The sequence below is a fragment of the Psittacula echo genome (genome assembly GCF_963264785.1).
Source record: "Psittacula echo genome assembly, chromosome: 3".
NCBI classification, from domain to species: Eukaryota; Metazoa; Chordata; class Aves; order Psittaciformes; family Psittacidae; genus Psittacula; species Psittacula echo.
Genome location: NC_137736.1, coordinates 127,851,347 through 127,870,526, shown reverse-complemented (window position 1 = coordinate 127,870,526; position 19,180 = coordinate 127,851,347). Strand labels below are relative to the sequence as shown.

The 19,180-nt window shown below is 55.3% G+C and overlaps 1 protein-coding gene across 1 annotated transcript in view; it reads left to right on the top strand.

Moving 5' to 3' along the window:
* The window catches only part of DCHS1 (dachsous cadherin-related 1), a gene marked incomplete at both ends in the record, with an annotated part of 44,123 nt that overhangs the window by 4,305 nt on the left and 20,638 nt on the right, over nt 1-19,180 (top strand). The window contains 5 exons of the mRNA XM_080612281.1: nt 15,122-15,310; nt 15,424-15,655; nt 16,690-16,926; nt 17,376-18,395; nt 18,601-18,788. Coding sequence (XP_080468407.1) covers nt 15,122-15,310; nt 15,424-15,655; nt 16,690-16,926; nt 17,376-18,395; nt 18,601-18,788 — 1,866 coding nt within the window. The remainder of the gene's footprint in view (nt 1-15,121; nt 15,311-15,423; nt 15,656-16,689; nt 16,927-17,375; nt 18,396-18,600; nt 18,789-19,180) is intronic.

Sequence of the window (19,180 nt, the reverse complement as noted above, 5' to 3'; positions counted from 1 at the left end):
GGCTCCATCTGTCCGTGGCTTGTAGGCATCAAGGCTCATTCTGCCCTGGGGGATTAAAGACCCACATGATGGTCATGAGAGCTTAGGCCATGGGCAGGTCTTGACAGCGTGATGTGCAGGACACAGGACAGCCTCCAAGGTCAGCACAGAACAGAATGGTTCTATTCTCCATGTGCCATGGTTTTAAGCAAAAAACCCTGGGAGGACCAGGTCTATATTCAGATGGTGATGTCTGCTCTCTGTAAGCAGGACAGAACGGTGGGGAAACGGGGAGTCCATGTGGATGACCAGAGAGACTTGAAGAGCATTACAAGTCTCCTGCTCCCTTGCAAACCTCCTCCTCTCTGCCAGGTCACTCTTTGTGTTTGGTGTGTGAACAGAGATGAGCAGAGCATGTTGCTGGGCTGAGAACGAAAAAGAATCTCATAACATCTTTATTTATTACTCGTGTTTATCACGGGCCAGGTCCCACAGCAGCAGACTCTGGATGAGCAAAGGAAATAGCAAACACACAGTTTGATTCTGAGAGAGAGAAAAACCAGTGGAGAAGATGCCCAGGGAGCTGGTGAACATCACATCAGCAGAAAGCAGAGCAAGGGATAGCCACTGGCTGGTTTTCCCAGTCACTGACTCTTTTCTCTCTGTGGCCATGAGCTAATAATGGAGAAGCTTTAGGACTCATCAGACTACATTCTAACGCTATGGTTACACGATGTGGAGCAGTGTTCTGGTGTACATTCAGGTGCTGCCTTACATTTGTTTTAAACATTTGACTTTGTACCATTAAGCTGCATGCATGGTCAGATACTGCCTTTCTGGGCCTTTCTAACTTTCCATACTAAATCAAATACTCTCTGTCCTCTGGCAGGCAGCACAAAGCACAAAGAGCTATGTAAACCCATGTTGTAAGCACAGGCCGATTTGACAGAAATGTGAATGAGATGAGAGGTGGATTATTGATTCTTGCACAGATCCAATATTAATGATTTTGGAACCAAGGTTTACGTATTTCCTCCGCATCGATACACACAGTTGTTGAGGAAAAAGCAACACACCTAACATAGACTCCTTGTGTTTTTAGGGTGTGCCTGCTGAGTTTTGAAGCTTGAGTACCAAGCTGTGGTTCTGTGGGACTGGCTGTGACACATGCACAGCACTGGGACAGCCTCTTGGGCTGTGCCCCAGATAGGAAGACCTGCATGAAGTGCTGTAGGCTACATTAGGCCACATCCACTGTATTAGTGAGTCTTGACAGATAATCCTGATACATTGGGGTTTGCTACTGAAGGGGGCAGATGTGAGAGGACACAGGAATAGCCACACATGGGGACTGGGAGAGCAGGAGGACTAACACTGACAGACTTTGTTGCCCAAGAGAGTGGCAGGAGGTGGGGAGGATGTTACTGTGTGCATTCGTTTCCTTGGGATGAGGATTCAGCACTAACCTATTTTCAGGCCTTTGCACGACATCCATTAGGCCTCCCCCTCCTCAGAAACAAGCAGGGAGCCAGGGGTGAGCCTGCTGGGGAGCAGGAGGGGAGGGAGCACCATGCTCCAGGGAGTGGGGACAGGGGGGAGCCACTGGGCCGTGGGGAGGCTGTGGGGGAGGTGATGCTGCTGTTACCGCCAGAAGAGCTGCATTGGTTCCAAATTCCTGTGAAAGTTATTTCCTCGTGCTGCCAGCAGCCTCCTCCTGGGCTTGGCACAGCAGCCAGCGCCATGATTAATTCAAGTAGCATTTCCCCTGGAGCTGCAGCAGCTTTTCCACTGCAGCCGAGAGGCCCCAGCCCCTCACGCTCAGCTCCCCCCATGCTCTGCTCCTCCCCTCAGCCCCTCCATGGCTCCCTCCTTCCTCTGCGCCAGCCCCGGCCCCCTCACAGCTGCCCCTTCCCCCTCACCTCTGCTCCAGCACCAGGCCTTGGAGCTCCTCTTCCTCCCACAGTCCTTGCTCACCTACACGGACACCACGGCCTCCTCCTGCTCTCTATCCCTGGGCACCCTCCCTGGCATGCGCCGCCTCCTGCCTCCCTGAGCCCCGCTCTCACCAGTGTGTCTTGCTCAGCTGTGTCTGTTTCATGGTGTAGATCTGCTCCATGAGCTCTGCACAGCCAGACCCCAGCTGAACACCCCGGTTTGGGGTCCTTGGCATCAGTGCCCTCCAGGATACCATGGCCTGACCCTGTCACTTCCCATCCTGCTCTGCTGCTGCCCTACTCAAGCCCCCACCTTGAGTAGTTTTCCTCTGTGGAGGCCCAGGTTTCTGCCCTGCTCAGCCCCCAAAGTCCAGCACACTCTGCTGCGGGTCCCAGTGCCCTGTAGCTCCCATTCCACTGCCCTGCTGCCCCACAGTGCCCGTGTCTGAGCCTTGCTCCCTGTCCTTCTGTGCCTCACTGCCCCTCTGCTCAGCGGCTCCGGGACTCCCGGGAGCAGCCTTCACTCCCAGGCTCCTGCAGCCCATTTCCCAGCCTCACCCTCCACAGTCCTGCCTCCCTGCCAATGGCTGGGATTAAGCTGCTGCCCCTCCTCTGGAAAACTGAGGGCTTCTCCCCATCCCCAGGCAGTGCTGGAGGCCAGAGGCTGCCCTCATTCTCCATCCCTTGCTGTGTGTGGCTGTGGCAGCCCTGCCCCTGCCGGTTCGTGGCTGTGGGGCTGCCCCCACCCTGCCCTGCAGCCGCTGGGCTGTGCGGAGCCGGCAGTGCCGAGGGCTCCCTGCGGACGCGGAGGGTCCGACCCTCGCCTCGGCCGCGCGTGCAGAACGTGGCCGGGGCCGAGCCCTGACCTCGCTCGCTCCCCCGAGGCCGGGGGCAGCCCGGGAGCCAGGGCCGGCTCCTGAAATAGCCGCGGCCACTCCCGGCTGCGTTTCGCGGGTCAGCGGCGGTGCCAGGGCTGGGCGGGCAGGAGCCTGGCACACGCGCAGGGAAGGGAGCCGTGCGTGGGAGCGCTGACCACACTGGCGCCAGCCTCCCCTCCTCTCCCACCAAGAGCCGTCACTCGGAGGGGCGGGAGCCCAGAGCCAGATGTTTGCCAAAGCCACAGCGTAACATGTGCGTAGCAGAGATCCAGCCAGGGCAGGGCTCCAGATGCGCTCCCTGCTGCTGACTGCGCGCTGGAGGTGGGGAGGATAGCCAGAACGTGGAGGCCCAAGCTGCTGAGAAGCCCTCCGTCCGTTCCCACGCCATGGGCTGTGTAGGGCACACGAGGGTCAGCAGTGAGGCTGGAAGCACAAAGGTTGGCTGTGGTTGAGGGGCTCTGGCACCGTTCTCCAGATGGGTCTGTGGGAATAAGAAGCCTTGACTTCTATAGCTGAGGACGCCCAAGTGGGGCTGTGCTTCTCCATCCATCTCCATCCCTGGGGAAGGAAAGAGCTTTGTGGTGCCTTGGCTCCACTTGTTCCTCCTGTCCTGCTGGGGGACTCGGAGGAGGGTGTGAAATAACAAGGCCTCGATGCCCACCTCTGTCCTCCCAGTTCTGCGTGCAGTGGGAAGAGGCACACTTGGCTCCTTCCCTCACAGCAGCCATAGCTCCCCACGACTGGTGCTCTGGTTTCTTTCTGCCTAACCCTGAGCCATCTTTGCTGCTCTTTGTCATCCACTTCTACTCTGCTTTGGTGACAGCGCTCCCATGAGGTGCTCTTCTGCCCAGATGCTGCTAGTAGGTACAGGGTACACAAGTGAAGTCTTCTCACCAAACCTGCAGGGAAGAAGGGGCAGGTAGGTGCTGCTGCACTTTGCTGTCAGCGCTGTGGTGCAGATCAGCTCCCTCAGAAGGACTGTAGCTAAATGGGGAACTGGGAGCTTCAGGAGGGCCTTTGGCTGGAGATCACAGAATGGTTGAGTTTGGAAGGGACCTTTTGAGGTAATCTAGTACAACCCCTCCTGCTCAAGCAGGGCCATCCAGAGATGGTTGCCCAGAACCATGTCCAGACAGCTTTTCAGTACCTGTGAGGATGGAGATTCCACCACCTCTCTGGGCAACCTGTGCCAGAGCTTGGTCACCTGCACAGTGGAAAAGGGCTTTGTGATGTTCAGAGGGAAACTCCTGGGTTCCAGTTTGTGCCTGTTGCACTGGGAATAGCCTGGCTCTGTCCTCTTGCTGTCTTCTTTCATGTATGGATGATATCACTCCCCTATCCTTCTCTTCTCCAGTCTGAACAGTCCCAGATCTCTCAGCCTTTCCTCACAGCAGAAATGCTCCAGTCCCTTCATCACCTTGGTAACCTTTCACAGGACTTTCTTCAGTATGCCCATCTCTCTCCTATACTGGGGAGCCCAACACTGGACCCAGCACTCCATCTGTGGCCTCCCCGGTGCTGAGCAGAAGGAAAGTTCACCTCCTTCAGCCTCCTGGCAGCAGTCCTCCAGGATTCCATTCACCTTTGTAGCAAGGTCACACTCCTGGCTCATCTTTGACTTGGTGTCCACCAGGAAGCCCAGGCCCTTTCTTGCCAAGCTGCCTTCTCACTTGGTGGCCCCCAGCATGGACTCTTGCATGGGTTTGTTCCTCCTCAGGTGCAGGACTTTGCAGTTTCCCTTGTTGAACTTCACAAGGTTCCTGTTAGCCCAGTTCGCTGTTGCTCAGGATGGCAGCACAGCCCTGCAGCCTATCAGTCACTCCCTGCAGTTTGGTGTCATCAGCAAATGTGCTGAGGGTGCGCTCTGGCCCATCATGCAGATCACGGATGGGATATTAAACAGGGCTGGACGCAGTGTTGAGCCCTGGGCTACAGCTCTAGCTTCTGGCCTCCAAGCAGATACTGTGCTGCTGATCACCATTCTCTGGGCCAGGCTATTCAGCCAGTTTTCAATCCACCCCATTGTCTGCTCATCCAGCTCCTTCATTATCTGTGAGTAGCTGATGGGAGTCAGTGTCAAAGGCCTTACTGCAGTCCAGGTAGACAATAGCCACTGCTTTTCCTTCATCTTCCAGGCCAGTCATTTATCAAGTTCACCCTTGGGTGAAGCCATGTAGTCTACTTCTGATGATTTTTTTGTCCTTCATGTGCATGGAAACAGTTTCCAGTGTTAGCTTTTCCCTCATGTTCCCTGACCAAGGTGAGGCTGACTGGTCTGTCATTAGCTGGGTCCTCCTGCTTACCCTTCTTGAAGACAGGAGTGACATTTACTTTCCTGCAGTCTTCAGGCACTTCTCCCAACCATTATGTCTGAGCGAAGATTCTTGTGAGTGGCCTTGCAATGACATCTGCCAGCTCCCTTTGCACTTGTGGGTACATCTCATCCGGGTCCGTGGACTTACATATGTCCAGTTTGCCTGAGAATCCACTGACCTGATCTTCTTCAACCAAGGAAGCATCTTCCTTGCCTCAGCCTCTGGGACTCCTGGAGCCCAGCCTTACTAGTAAAGTCTGAGGGAAGGAAGGCATTAAGTACCCCAATCTTTTATGTGTCCTGTGTCCCCCATCTCCTTTGGCTGTGGGCCTACAACTTCTCTAGCCTTCCTTTTGTTACCTAGGATGTAGAGAAGCCCTTCTTCTTGACTTTGACATTCCCTGCTAGATCCAAACCCAGCTGGGAACTGAATGCAGACAGACATGTTTTCATGTCATTTCAGTGATCAGTTAGTGATTTCAGCAGAAAATGTCCCAGGTGTATTCCCTGAGCCCTCCCCCCAACCCATGGTAGCAGCCTCTTCTATACCTATCAAAGACGAATCTTCAAAACACAGCATCAGGTTTATCTCTTGGGTTCCTTAACATGGTCTTGGTTCCCAAGGGGCACATGCCATTTCATTTGCACCCAGTGTAGGAAGGAATAATAGATTTTGTCTTACTTTAACCCAGTTTCTTTTCCTGATTTGACATCAGCCACCTGATCTGGTTGAAGATGTCCCTATTAATTGCAGAGGCGATGGACTAGATGAGCTCTAAAGGTCCAACCCAAATTGTTTTATGATTCTATGATTTTTAATGCAAAACCAACTATAGCATTTCCCAGCTGTATGCTACCTCTACACTGTGCAGTTCCTTTTGCATTTACTGTCCTGTCCCTCTTCCCTCTGCCTCTCATCCTTAGGCCTTTCCCAACCCTCCTCCCTGGAGCATAGATAGTGATTGTGCCAAACTGTAGCTATTTAAACTTAACATTTTGCACTTTGGTGTGTTTTTCAGTTAGCATGCTCCTGCCTTGTACATACAAGCATTCACATGACTGTCTTGATACTCCTAAGTCTAAGTTTACAGTATCTGGCTAATCCTATCTCTCAATATTCACTGTTTGTCATGGATACGGACTTGAGAACATCCTCAGCCTTTTTCTAGTGGTTGCAGACAACTTCTTTAGCTGTAGAGAGGCTCCCAATGTGCAAAACATCCTGCTGGGATTGTCTGTAAGGGCTCACTGCCCACCCAGCAGCGGCCAGCACTTGAGTGCCTTCGTCCCCTGTCCCTGTCCTGCTCTGGGACCTGCTGCAGCGCTGGGGAACAACTGCCTGTACTAAACATTGTTGGCAACGTCTCAGTGAAATACAGCTTTCCCTCAAGGATGCTGCTGGTTTCTGACCCTGCAATCAGCCTCCAACCCCTGCCCTCCAACTGGATCTCCAGGTTGTCTGCTTTCCTCAGCAGCACCAGGATCTGAACCACTTTGGTTCAGGCTATCCCTCACACTGAAGTGGCATATCCCCCCTGGCTTCCCCCTGCCTCTGCCTGCTCTTGCCTCACTTATTTAGTAAGCAAAATCTTAATTCCCCTCCATCAGGATTTCCTTTGCAGCCAAGCTCTTGGTTTGTGCTGCTGCACAGTGTGTCACTTGCTCTTTCTTGTATTCTCTTATTTTCCTTGTCTGACTTAAGGAGGAAACAATAAGAATCAAACATACAACCTATGTCCCAGTAACCTTCAAATTGCTGACCTATCTGTTTAGGACTCAAGTATGAACTAGGACTGCAACATTAACATGAAGGGCACAGTGGATGCAAAGTCCAAAATACACAGTCCAAATACAGTGGATGTCTGTCACAGCCCTTGAGAAAGGGATTGGCTCATGCTTCTTTCTCCCTTCCTGAATGAATGTTTTCTCCCTTTGGCTGTGTATCACCTGGGAACTCAGCCTTTGCCAGCACAAGCACACTTGCTAGGATCCAGGAGTGCAAAGAGTTGTATGAAAGAGGGACCCTGCACATGCTGGGACTGTGAAAACACCCAAGGCAGAAGTTCAGGAAGTGCTAGGGATCAGCCTGGGCTTAGCACAGGGGAGCAGTGAAGCCAAGGCAGTGCTGCAGGAGATGGAAAGTGAACAGGATGAGCACGTCCTGTCCTGGTGCGGGGGTGTTCTGCTTCCCAGAGCAGAGCTCAGCATTGTCCTCACTGAGTTCTCTGCAGGTCCTGTCAGGCTGTTCCTCCCGCCTGCCCGACCCTGGCTTTGCAGTCCTGCCCTTGAGCATGTCAGCCGCTTCCCCTCCAGGCTGGCTCCACCTCTACCCTCCACGAGTGGGCACTCTGTTCCTGCACTGGCTTATTGCTGCAGGTGTGGAGCAAGACAGTCTTCAGGCTGGTCCCTGTGCTGCTGCACTTATCACCCACTGCCAGGCAGATCAGAGCTCATGAACCACCACTTTGTGAGCCCAATGCTCCAACCTGGGCTTTACCCACCTTTGGACAGGAGGACTGTGGGAGAGGTGTCGAAACCCTTCTAAAAGTCAAGGCAGTTGTCATCCCCAGCTGTCACCCCTTCAACCACAGACCCCATCACTGCATCACAGAAGGCAAGAAGGATGGTCAATATGTGCTGGCTGTTCCCCTCCCAGGCTCCTCCATGTGGCCAAAAACATGCTCCAAGACGACTAGCTCTACGATTCTCACAGGGACCGATGTGTGGCTGACAAGAGTGTAAATCATCCTGCTGGCCTTTTCTGAAGGTGGGCTTTCTTCCACTTGTCAGGGATCTCCCATGATCCCCACCATATTCAAAAGAGCAGCCCTTTGAGTCCATTTCTGTCAGCATCAGTTGATGCAGCCTGTTGGGTCCCATGGATTCATAGGGATGAAATTTAGTCAAGAAATCCTGATTCAATCTTCATCCCTGTCTGGCAGTTCTCTGAACCCTTCCAAAAAGCAGGAAGGCCTGGCAGACCTTCTTGGTGAAGACTGAGGTAGAAGAGGCATCAAGTGTCTCAGTCTTTTCTGTGTCTGTTGTCACTAAATCATCCGCTGCATTCTGAAATGGGCACTTCAGCCTTTTACCACCAATGCAGTGACAGAGGCTCTTCTTAGCACCCTCAATTTTCCTTGCAAGTCTCAAACCCACTTGAATTTTGACGTTCCCAATAGCATCCTTGCATGCCTGGGCAATGTTTATAAATTCCTGCTTTGCAATGTGCCTCTGTGCCCACCTCCCATATGCTGCCTTTTTGCATTGCAGCTCAGCCCTAAGGTCCCTGCTTAGCCGAGGCCATCTGCTGATATGTCTCTCTTTTTCCTGAGTACTGGGATAGACTGTTCTGCTGGAGTGTGCTGTCCTGAAGCCTTGTTTCCTGAGCTCCCTTGGCCTTCAGAGCTGACTCCCATGGCATCCCTCCCACCTACCTGTTCCCTGTAGAAGCTGAAGTCTCTCTTGAGGTCCAGGATCCTGAGCACTACTACTTCATGGTCACTACAGCCAAGTGATTACTGCATCCCCAGCCTTGCTCATGAGCAGCAGATACAGCTGTGTGTCACCCTGCCTGGCCTGGGAAGTTGAAATTCTTTGTAAGACCCAGGGTCTATGATCCAGAGGCTTCTCTCAGGTTCTGCTGCCTCCTTGGCAGCTTGAACTCAGGGATTTCCTGGCCTAGCATTGCTGCTGTTCAATTTAAAGCCTTGAGCAATTTTTCTCTGTGAACACAGGCAGTTTCTTTCTGAGTCTGTACAATTCGCTATCACTGTGCCCTGAAGCCAGGAATTACACATTTTAGTTGACCCTGCACTGTTGGAGAACCCCATCTCCAGCTGGTGCCAGCCCAGGGCACTGCTTGCAGGCTGAGGCCACGCTGCACTGCCTCACTCACTGTCCTACAAGGGGAAGGCAGTCGTGAGGGGTGCCCAAGTGCCTCAAGCCCAGGCCATGCTCTCCAGCCCATGGTCAGGACCTGGCTCTGCACAGCCACAGCAGAACTGTGGGGTACCACTCTATGTCCAGGGGATATCCTGTATAGGGAGTGGTGGAGGAGCCTGGCAATGCACGGGGGGATGGACCTTTCACTGGGGTGATAAGAGAAAGGCATCAGTCCTAGTGCCCATGGGGACATCTGTATGAGGAGTCATGGGGCATGAGGAAGCTGTGTGGGACACGAAAGGCAGGTAGGGATGAGGTGTGCTATGGTACATGGCAGAGGTGCAGCAGCCTGTTGCACGCCAGACCCGATCATGGCTCGCACAGTGTGCAGTGATAGGGGACACCAGTGCTGCTCTGGGCTGGGTGGGCTCTGTGTGAGACTCTGTGAAGGCCAGACTATGTCAGGAGCATGTGGGAGGCAGAATGAGAGGAAAAGGCATAGAGGGAGAGTAATGCTCCATGTGCTGTGCACAGCTGCAGCAGGTTCCAGAGAAATACCATGCTTGCAGCCAAGCACATCTTAACAGGGCCAAAAGGTAGGCAGGAGTACTGGCCCTATACTGCCCTGTGCCTCCTCATCCTGCACGTGAACAGGATGATCTGCAGGACGCAGAGGCTCACTTTCTTTCTCCAAGACCAAGGAGTTGATTGCTCTCCCATATGCAATAGCAGGATGCATTCATGCAGCCTTTATCCCCTCATGGCAAAGGATTTCCCGTTGGGGAATGGGGTCTTACAGAATAGAACAGGAAAGTACAGGCCAGAAAACACTCTGACAATGCAGCTGCTTTATCCAGGAAGCGGATGGGTTGCCTGGTCCACCCACCAGTATCAGTACAGAAGGTTTCTGAGAACAACCATGCTTTGGTCTTACAAGGACACAATCAGACTCAGGGGTAGTATCAGTGATTAGAAGCAGGTATTCAACAGAGGATGTAATCATAGAATCCTAGAATGGTTTCTGTTGGAAGGGACCTTAAAGCACCTCCAGCTCCAGCCCCTGCCAGGGACCCCTTCCACTGGAGCAGCTTACTCCAAGCCCCTGTGTCCAACCTGGCCTTGAACACTGCCAGGGATGGGGCAGCCACAGCTTCTCTGGGCACCCTGGGCCAGCGCCTCAGCACCCTCACAGGGAAGAGCTTCTGCCTAAGAGCTCATCTCAGTCTCCCCTCTGGCAGGTTAAAGCCGTTCCCCTTGGCCTGTCCCTACAGGCCCTTGTCCCAAGCCCCTCTCCAGGTTTCCTGCAGCCCCTTTAGGCACTGGAGCTGCTCTCAGGTCTCCCCTTCGGGAGCCTTCTCTTCTCCAGGCTGCCCCAGCCCAGCTCTCTCAGCCTGGCTCCAGAGCAGAACTGCTCCAGCCCTCGCAGCAGCTCCGTGCCCTCCTCTGGACTTGCTCTATGAACTATAGAAACAATTCACCGTGGCTTCCTTCTCACTCCTCATCTGGCTGGGTCTATGAATAGGAACATCGGGACTCTAGATATAAGGGTCACCAGGGTCACCATACTCCCTGCCTCATGGAGCACCCTCTGGAGTCCCATCATTGGAAGAGAGTGGTGGGCTCAGGCATCCGCGCCGTCCAACAACATGGCATAAGATGTTTTCAACCAGTGTAGGGAGTCTCCCTGCACTTGTGCTTTGTGAACACTCCTGCTCCAGACACGTGGGCCTGCAGCTGCACATCCCGTAGTCTTGGGCAGAAACACAACATGCACATTGTGCCTGGTGTAAACGTGGTGGTGCTGTGAGCTTTGAGGTGTGCTGTGTAGATGAGGTGACCCCACAGCTCTGCCTGCATCTCGTATCTGCATGCTGACCCTGCAAGCTCATGCAGGTGCCATGTTCCCAGTTGCAGCCTGCTCCTTCTCTCCTTTCTTCTCTCACAGCTCCTTCTGGGAACAGCCAGTCTTAGCCTGCAGGATGCTCAGAGGAGTCAGTGGTGAGGATGCTGTAAGGGCTCCGTTCGGGCTCAGAGCTTTGACTCCTGCTTTCACATACTCAAGAAGCAGGCCTTGCACAATCCTGAATGGAGGTTTCCCTGGGCTCTACCATGGACAACTTGGCATTTAGACATTTCCCCCTTATTTCTCAGCAAACTGTCAGGAGCCTCATAAGTAGGCTACACTAAAACCAGCTGTGGATCCATGATTTGGGCTGGGTGCTAAATACAGAGCCTGGGGCTGCCCTGCACTGGCTTCCAGCAAAGTCCCTAGAAAAATATCCAGACTTGGTTTAAAAATTGCTAAGAGTGGAAAATTCAGTGCAGGCCTCCATGAGCCCTTTTGGGGTTCATTTTCCTCACAGCTCAAGGTGTGCCTCATGTCCCAGACTGCACGTGCTCTGTAGGCTGCACCAAGGGCTCAGCGACACAGCCAGCGAGGCTGAGTGTCTGCCACAGCATCCCAGAATCCACTAGGTTGGGAAAGACCTTCAAGCTCATCCAGTCCAAGCATCCCCAGCACTGCCGAGGCCACCACTGCCCCATGGCACTGAGGCCTCGTCTCCACGGGGTGTGAACCCTTGCAGGGACGGTGCCTGCAGCCCTGCCCTGGGCAGCCTGTTCCAATGCCTGAGCACCCTTTGGGGCAGGAATTGTTCCTCAGCTCCATCTAAACCTGCCCTGGTGCAGCTTGAGGCCGGTTCCTCTTGTCCCATCCCTTGTTCCTTGGGAGCAGAGCCCAGCCCCTCCTGGCTCCATCCTCCTGTCAGGCACTTGTAGGGAGCCATCAGGTCCCCCCTGAGCCTTCCCTTCTCCACACTGAACCCCCCAGGTCCCTCAGCCCTTCCCCATCACCCTTGGGCTCCAGGCCCTGCACCAGCTCCGCTGCCCTTCTCTGGCCCCGCTCCAGCCCCTCAATGTCTCTCTTGCAGTGAGGGGCCCAGAGCTGAACACAGGATTCGAGGTGCAGCCTCACCAGTGCCCAGCACAGGGGCACAATCCCTGCCCTGGCCCTGCTGCCGCTCTGGTGCTGATCCAGGCCAGGATGCTGGGGGCTTCCTGCCTGCCTGGGCACAAGCTGCTCATGTTCAGCTCCATCAATCATTATCTCCAGGCCCTTTCCATGAGCAGTTTCCAGCTGCTCTTCCCCAGGCCTGGAGCATTCCATGGAGTTGTTGAGGCCCAAGTGCAGGACCCAGCACTTTGCCTTCTTGAACCTCATACAGTTGGCCTTGGCCCATGGATCCAGCCTGCCCATACCTGGTGTCTGAGCAGACCCTGTGCTGCCTCAGGAGACATCACCCTGACTTCAGCTGGATCTTCACTGCCTTTGGGGCTCACATCTGGCTCTGCTGTGTTCCACTTCCACTCCACGCAGCGGCAGGGACCCAAGCCCGGCTGCCCCACACCGAGCTGCTCCTTCTCGTCTTTGCTCTTCCTGATTTTTTCCTGATTTAGCACCACTCCTCCAAGTTAGACCAAGACCAGGCACAAGCCTGCAGTGGCGGTTGCACTGGTGCTGGTGTAGCAATGACATGACTTCTCTTTGGACCCTGTGTGGCTTGTACAGGCAGGATTGTATTGAACTGTTGGTCCACAGAGTCCCACAGCAGGACGGAGCACAGGACACATGTGAACGGAGAACTTCTCTGAGGATGCCTTGCCCTGGCTCTACAGCAGGTTTGGCTCTGATGCTGGACTGCTGGCTCCACAAGACAGTCCTCAGGGACATGGCTCTGGGTACCAGGAGCAGCCAGGGAGATGGTGCTGCATTGCACAATAGTGAGAGCTCGGCTCTGCCATTCCCCACATCTGACCCTGCTTCTGTGGCAGAAAGCTGGATGCTCAGTTAGCTTTCCCTGTGGGTGTCTTTCTTAGGATAGCAACAGAGAGTGGTTAAGGTGGGAAAGTGAGGCTGTTCTGGAAGCACCAGAGCCCTTGGTCCAAGGAAACTGAGGAAACTACCTTACTCTGCTCTGGAGCTTGTTGCTGTGCTGCGTGTTAAAGCAACTACCATGCATTTTAGAGCACTTTCAGTGTGGTAAGCACAAGGAAGTTGCTCAATAACCACACTGTGCCTATGCCAGTCGCTGTAGCAGCTGACAGTTTCGGGTGATTTCCACTTGCAGTGGCAGAGAACACTGCCAGGTAAACAAGCATGGCATCCCACTCAGAGCTGTTGCCCCAAGAATAATATCCAACAAGGAGCCAGAATCCAGGTAACCTGAGTACAGCTCCCAGCAACACCTGTAAGGTCAGGTTTCTACTCCCACAGCAAAGGGGGCTGGGGCAGGGGGACGGAGAATGGGAACTCAGGTGGCTCCACTTTCCTAAATCGCTTCCTGGCCAGGCTGCTGTCCCGGCACCTGCGGCTCCCAGTGCTCCGCAGTGGAGCAGGGAGGGGGGAGCTTGTTTCATGGTGCTTCCTCTGGCAGCTGCTGCAGGGCCGGGGGGCGGATACCCTGTAAGGGGAGTGTGGTGCTTGTTGTCCATGGGCTTTCAGCTGCTCCCCTCCGGCGTTCCCTTGGACTGCAGGGCAGGAGGTGCTGCCTCTGCTCCATGGAGGATATGGGTCACTGGGCAGGAGAACTGGCCAGGGGCTGTTTCAGGTCCTGCCTGTCCTCCTTGGGGTGCAGAGCAGGGGGGGCTGGGGGGAGGTCCCACCTCTGCCTGGCCCTGCCATGCTCTGTGCTGTCACTCAGTGTCTCTGTTGCTGGGACAGGGGGGTCGGGTGCAGCCCTGCCATGCTCTGTGCTGCCCCTCACCGCCTCTCCACTGCTGGGGCGGGTGGTTCAGGTGCAGCCCTGCCCCAGGACTGCTGCTGCAGCCCCCGGCCGGGCCCTCTCCTTGGCGCGGGTGCCGCGTTCCTGCGCGCTCGCTCACGGGAGCCGAGGCCCCAGCGCTGCTGGGAGGAGCTGTGGCTGACGAGGCCTGAACTCCGCTTCACCCGCGGCTGGCCCAGCCGCCTCCCTCCTGGCTCCGGCCCCCAGCTTTGTTCTCGTGCAGAGCTGCAGCCCCCGGGCGGGCAGCGGGGCCGGGGTCAGGAGCTGTGTTCTGCTGCCCCGGGCGCTGCCAAGAGCCCGAGGAGGAGCTGGAGCCTTGAGGCAGGGAGCGGTTTTAATCCTCCAGTTGCTCTGGGGGCCATGGGTTTGGCAGGGCAATGCCATCCTTGGTCACCGTCCTCAGAACCCAGGGCTGCTGGGCACAGATCTCTGGGAGCAAGGCAGGGCCAGGGCCATGGTGAAAGGGGAATGGTTTTCTTCCTGTTTTTGTCTTCAGCATCTTACTGCTCTCTACAGCCACCTGAAAGAAGGTTATAGTGGGGTGGGGGTTGGTCTCTGCTCCCAAGGAACAAGGGATGGGACAACAAGAAACAGCCTCAAGATGCACCAGGGAAGGTTTAGACATGGGTTAGTGGTGGCTTTGGTAGTGCTGGGCAACACCTGGACTTGATGATCTTAAAGCTCTTTTCCGACCCAGTTGATTCTGTAATTCTATGATTTTATTCTATGATTTGCAGAAAAGATGGAGCAGAGAGCCAGGGCTGTCCCTGCCTGGCTGACCAAGCTGGGTGCAGTGAGATGCTTGGCTGCTTGATCCTTGGCATCTGTGTGAGACTTGGCCTTTCTGCACCCCCTCCATATGGCCTTTTCCTTTGCTAAGGCAAGTCTGTTCACCTGGGTCATGGATGTGTCCCCAGGGGTGCAAGAAGGAAGGTATCACCTGAGACAAGGCACTCTGGTAGTGCAGTGACCCAGGGCAGCACTGTGGACAGAAGCATGATGCAGCTCCCCTACCTCTGTGTCCCCTTAGGGGAGCAGGACAGCACGGGCTGCTCCTCGGTGCCCCATGGCTGCCTGTAGCACTGCCTGGGGCACTGCCTGCAGCCAATGAGCCCTGGGGGACCTGTTCTCTTCCAGGAGGGCTGCAGAGGATGTGTGGCTTGTGTGGGAGAAGAATCACAGGGCTGAGGAGGTAACTGTCAGTCTGCTTTACTATGGCCAGCTTTGGGGATGTGCACTGCTTGCGGACCATGGAGTAGAGGGCAGCGCTGGTTGTGGAGTGGTGATGGGCTGGGTCTGGCTCGTGGTCTGTGTGATGCCAGCTCTGCTCATGTAGTGCCTTTCCTCCTCCAGGTGACAGCCACAGATGCAGACAGCGGCACGTTTGGCTCCCTGTCCTACTCCATTGGTTCTGGCATCGGCAGCATTGTCCCCACGCAGTTCAGCATTGACAAGCACACAGGGGAGCTGTGCACTGTGCAGCCGCTGGATCGTGATGAGGGCACGTCTGCCTATGACTTCACCATCACTGCAGTTGATGGGGTGAGTGCTGAAGAGGCCACGGGGATGCAATGCTGCTAACTCAGCACTGTGCAGGGGGTGCTGTTGTCCTTGCCTCTGCTCTTTGCACCAGCTCTGATCTGGTCCTTCCACAGGGTGGCCTGAACTCCATGGTGTATGTGAAAGTTTTCCTGGAGGACATAAATGACAACCGGCCGGTGTTTTACCCGCTGGAGTATGCTGCGAGCATCAGCACACAGAGCATGCCAGGCACAGCAGTGCTGCGTGTTACTGCCCACGACAAGGATGAGGGGCTGAACGGGAGAGTGACCTACCGCATTGTCCTGGGAAACTCACCCCCCCTCTTCTCCCTCAACAAGGACACGGGTGAGGGCAAGCTCTGGGGCAGGCAGAGCAGGCAGCAATTGGAGCAGGGGTGAAAGCCAGCCCCAGGGTCCCTGCTTGCCCATCTCGGCAGTGCAGGCTGCCACCAGGGTGTGTCTGTTCATTTCCCTGCCACACAGCGGCTGCCTCTGCTTCTTGGGCCTCTGGCAGCCCCTTCCCAGGCTCAGTCTCTGACCTCTTGTTTCTGCTCCTTTCCTCATTTGTCACGTCTTCCTTCTTCATCATTTCCGGTCCCTGACTCACTGCACCTTTCCTCCTGCATGCTGCTCACTTTGCCCCATCGGGCTGTATCCTGCTTATTTTCTTTTCCCTGCTCAGTTCCCTCCTATCCCCTGCTCCATTTACTCTTCTTCCCTATAATTCTGTCCCACTCAGTCCCACCTTCTGGCTGCATCTGCTCTGCCTTGCTTTGGCCATCAAAGCCAGAGCAATTTCTGCTGGAGAGGTGAGTGCATGGGCATGTGGTGCCAAGGGCTATCAACAGGACATGAAGGTGTCCTGTGCTCAGCACAGGTATCGGGGTCTCTCCACACTGTCCCCAAGTTCCCAGAATGTGACCGGGATGAGACTGACCTAACAGCCATCCCAATGCAGGGCCACGTCTTTTGTAGGGCCTGTTGAGGATGTTTCTCCAGTTCTACATCTCCTCCAAGACCTCCTCACAGCCCAGATCCCACCTGCTATGTCATAACTCTCACCTTGTGTCCCACACCGGAAGCCCTATTCCTTCCTTTCCCTCTCCCAGGACCTGCCCTCTGGGTCAATTCCGCCAGCCCTCATCACTGCTTGGCTCAGGGCTAGGCTTCAGATTGAGAAATGAGGATTTGGGGAGGCTTTTCCAGGAGGGTTCCTCTTCTTTACTCCAGTTCTTCTGCATTGAGCTCTGCCCTGTGATGCACATTGTTTGCAGCCCCTTAGGTCTTTCTTTTCAAGCTCATGGTTTGGCCTGTTCCCTTGGTGCCAGGCAACAGGCAGGGGTGCAGGCACAGTGTCCTCTGAACTGCTTTCTTCCCTAGGTGTCATCTCCCTCTCATGGTCCCTGAGTGGTAAAGCCAACACCCTGGTGCAGCTGGTGATCTCTGCACAAGATGGTGGGGGCCTGCAGGCACAGCCGAATGCCCGGGTGAACATCAGCATCGTGGAGGGGACAGTCTCACCCCCTGTCTTTGAGCAAGCCCAGTACTTCTTCACAGTGCCTGAGGACATGCTGCAGGGTGCCAGTGTGGGGGCTGTCCGGGCCCAAAACCCTCCAGGTATGGGCTTGTCCCTCTCATGCACAGTCACTTTCCCTGTCCCTGCATCATCATGCAGGTCCAGCACCATACTTCCTCACAGAGTAACCCTGTTGTAGGAGTTCCATGCACACACAGAGGCATGCACACTCCTGTGTGCCCCCAGGCAATTGTCACTCAGCTCAGTGCATACTCTCCCACCTGTGCTTACACACACGTGTGCACATGTATCTGGGCATATATGTGCATGGTGTTATTGTGCACCTCCCGACCAGAGTCTGCTGCAGACAGCACTGCCCAACCCTCCTGCTGTTTGTAGGGAATGAGGAGGCAAGATGAGTACTCAAATCACTATTGCTGATTGGTAGGGTCACCCAGTTCCAACCCCCTGCCACGGGCTGGGGCACCTTCCACTAGACCAGGTTGCTCCAAGCCCTGTCCAACCTGGCCTTGGTCATGCTTGTCCACAGGCCATGTTGATGACATCTTTTATTCCATCTCCTCGGGGGATCCTCATGGCTACTTTTCCATCGACTCTGCCTCTGGGCAGCTCTGCACCAGCCTGCCTCTTGACCATGAGTCCCAGGCAGTCCTCATTCTGGATGTCCAGGCCCGGAGTGGTTCACCTCCTGCCTATAGCAACACACGCGTCAAGATCTCTGTGTCGGATGTGAATGACAACATGCCAGTGTTCCCAGCCCCCTCCGACTCCATTCTGCTGCCAGAGGCCACGGAACCTGGGACTACAGTGTATACTCTGCAGGCTGAGGACCGTGACAGTGGTGCCAACGGTCAGGTGAATTTTGAGCTGGTGTCAGGAGGTGATGGCACCTTCAGCGTGGAGCGCTTGTCGGGTGCAGTGCGACTCATGGGAGCCCTGCACTACGAAGCCAGCGCAACATACAGGCTGGCCATTGTGGCTCGGGACAGTGGTGTGCCCCAGCTCAGCTCCACGTTCACGCTGCTGGTGCATGTGCAAGCTGAGCACGATAATGGGCCCATCTTTGACACACTCACCTACCGTGTGGAGGTGCAGGAAGGTGTCCCTGTGTCCACGCGGTTCCTGCAGGTCCGGGCCCTGGCACATGATGCAGAATCAATGACTCTCACCTACCACCTGCGTGCAGATGGGGATGCTGCCAGCTTTGGCATCATGCCCGAGAGCGGTTGGCTTTATGTCAAAAGTGCTCTGGACCGGGAGACACGGGACCTGTACGTGCTCACGGTGCTGGCTTCGGCAGGAGGCAGCGGTGCTGGGGGGGAAGCCCGAAAAACGGGCACCAGCACTGTACGGATCAGCATCACTGATGAGAATGACAACAGCCCCCGGTTGAGTGAGGAGCGTTACTTCTTCACCATTCCTGAGAACCAGGCTCCTGGCAGCAGTGTGGGGAGGGTGATGGCGAGTGACCGGGATGCTGGGCAGAACAGCCGGCTCACCTACCGCCTGCTTCAGCACAATCCCAACTTCCTGATCCACACACAGACAGGTGAGGAAATTCCTGGCTTTCTAGGCTGGGGTGGTGGGGAAGGAGGCCCAGGGCAGGTCCAAAAAATGTAGACCAGGCCAGTGCCCCAACAGAATATTCATCTTCCTACCCCTGTGGTGCTGGGCTCCCCAGCAACATTCCTGAGCACAGGCTTTTCTCTAAAGCAGTTTTGGAGCTGAGCTGTGTCCCTCCTTCTCCCTCACAGGGGAGCTCAGCACCAGGCATAGCCTGGACCGGGAGCAGCAGTCCAGCTACCAGCTCCTGGTGATCGTGCAGGATGGGGGAGCACCACCCCGCAGTGCCACAGGAACCATCTATGTCACTGTGCTGGATGAGAATGACAACGCGCCTGCTTTCCTTCATGTGGCCAGTGGTCAGGAGCTGCCTGTGCAGGTAAGGGCAGCAGCGTGACAGCCTCTGGGTTTGGGGAAGGCAGTTCTGTGGAGGAGAAGGGACACCCAGGAGAGTTTCAGGGTGGAAGATAAGCAGGCACAAGTTGCTTTCATGCAGCGGGCAGGGCACTCTGGTGAGTCTGGTTGAGATATGGTAAGATGTGCTTGGAAAATAAAGACATCCTTGTGCACAGAGGAGAAGACGACTGCAGAGGGCTCTGAGACCAACAGGACTGACCAGAGGGCAGAAGCTCACAGGGGTTTTCTGAGACCCTGCTGTGGGTCCCAGCCCTGCTTTACCTCCCAGTACTGTGTGGTGGCAGTGGTCCTCTGTGCATGCTGCAGACCCATTCTGACCATGCTGCTCAGCAGCAGTGGGTGAGAACTGGCTGC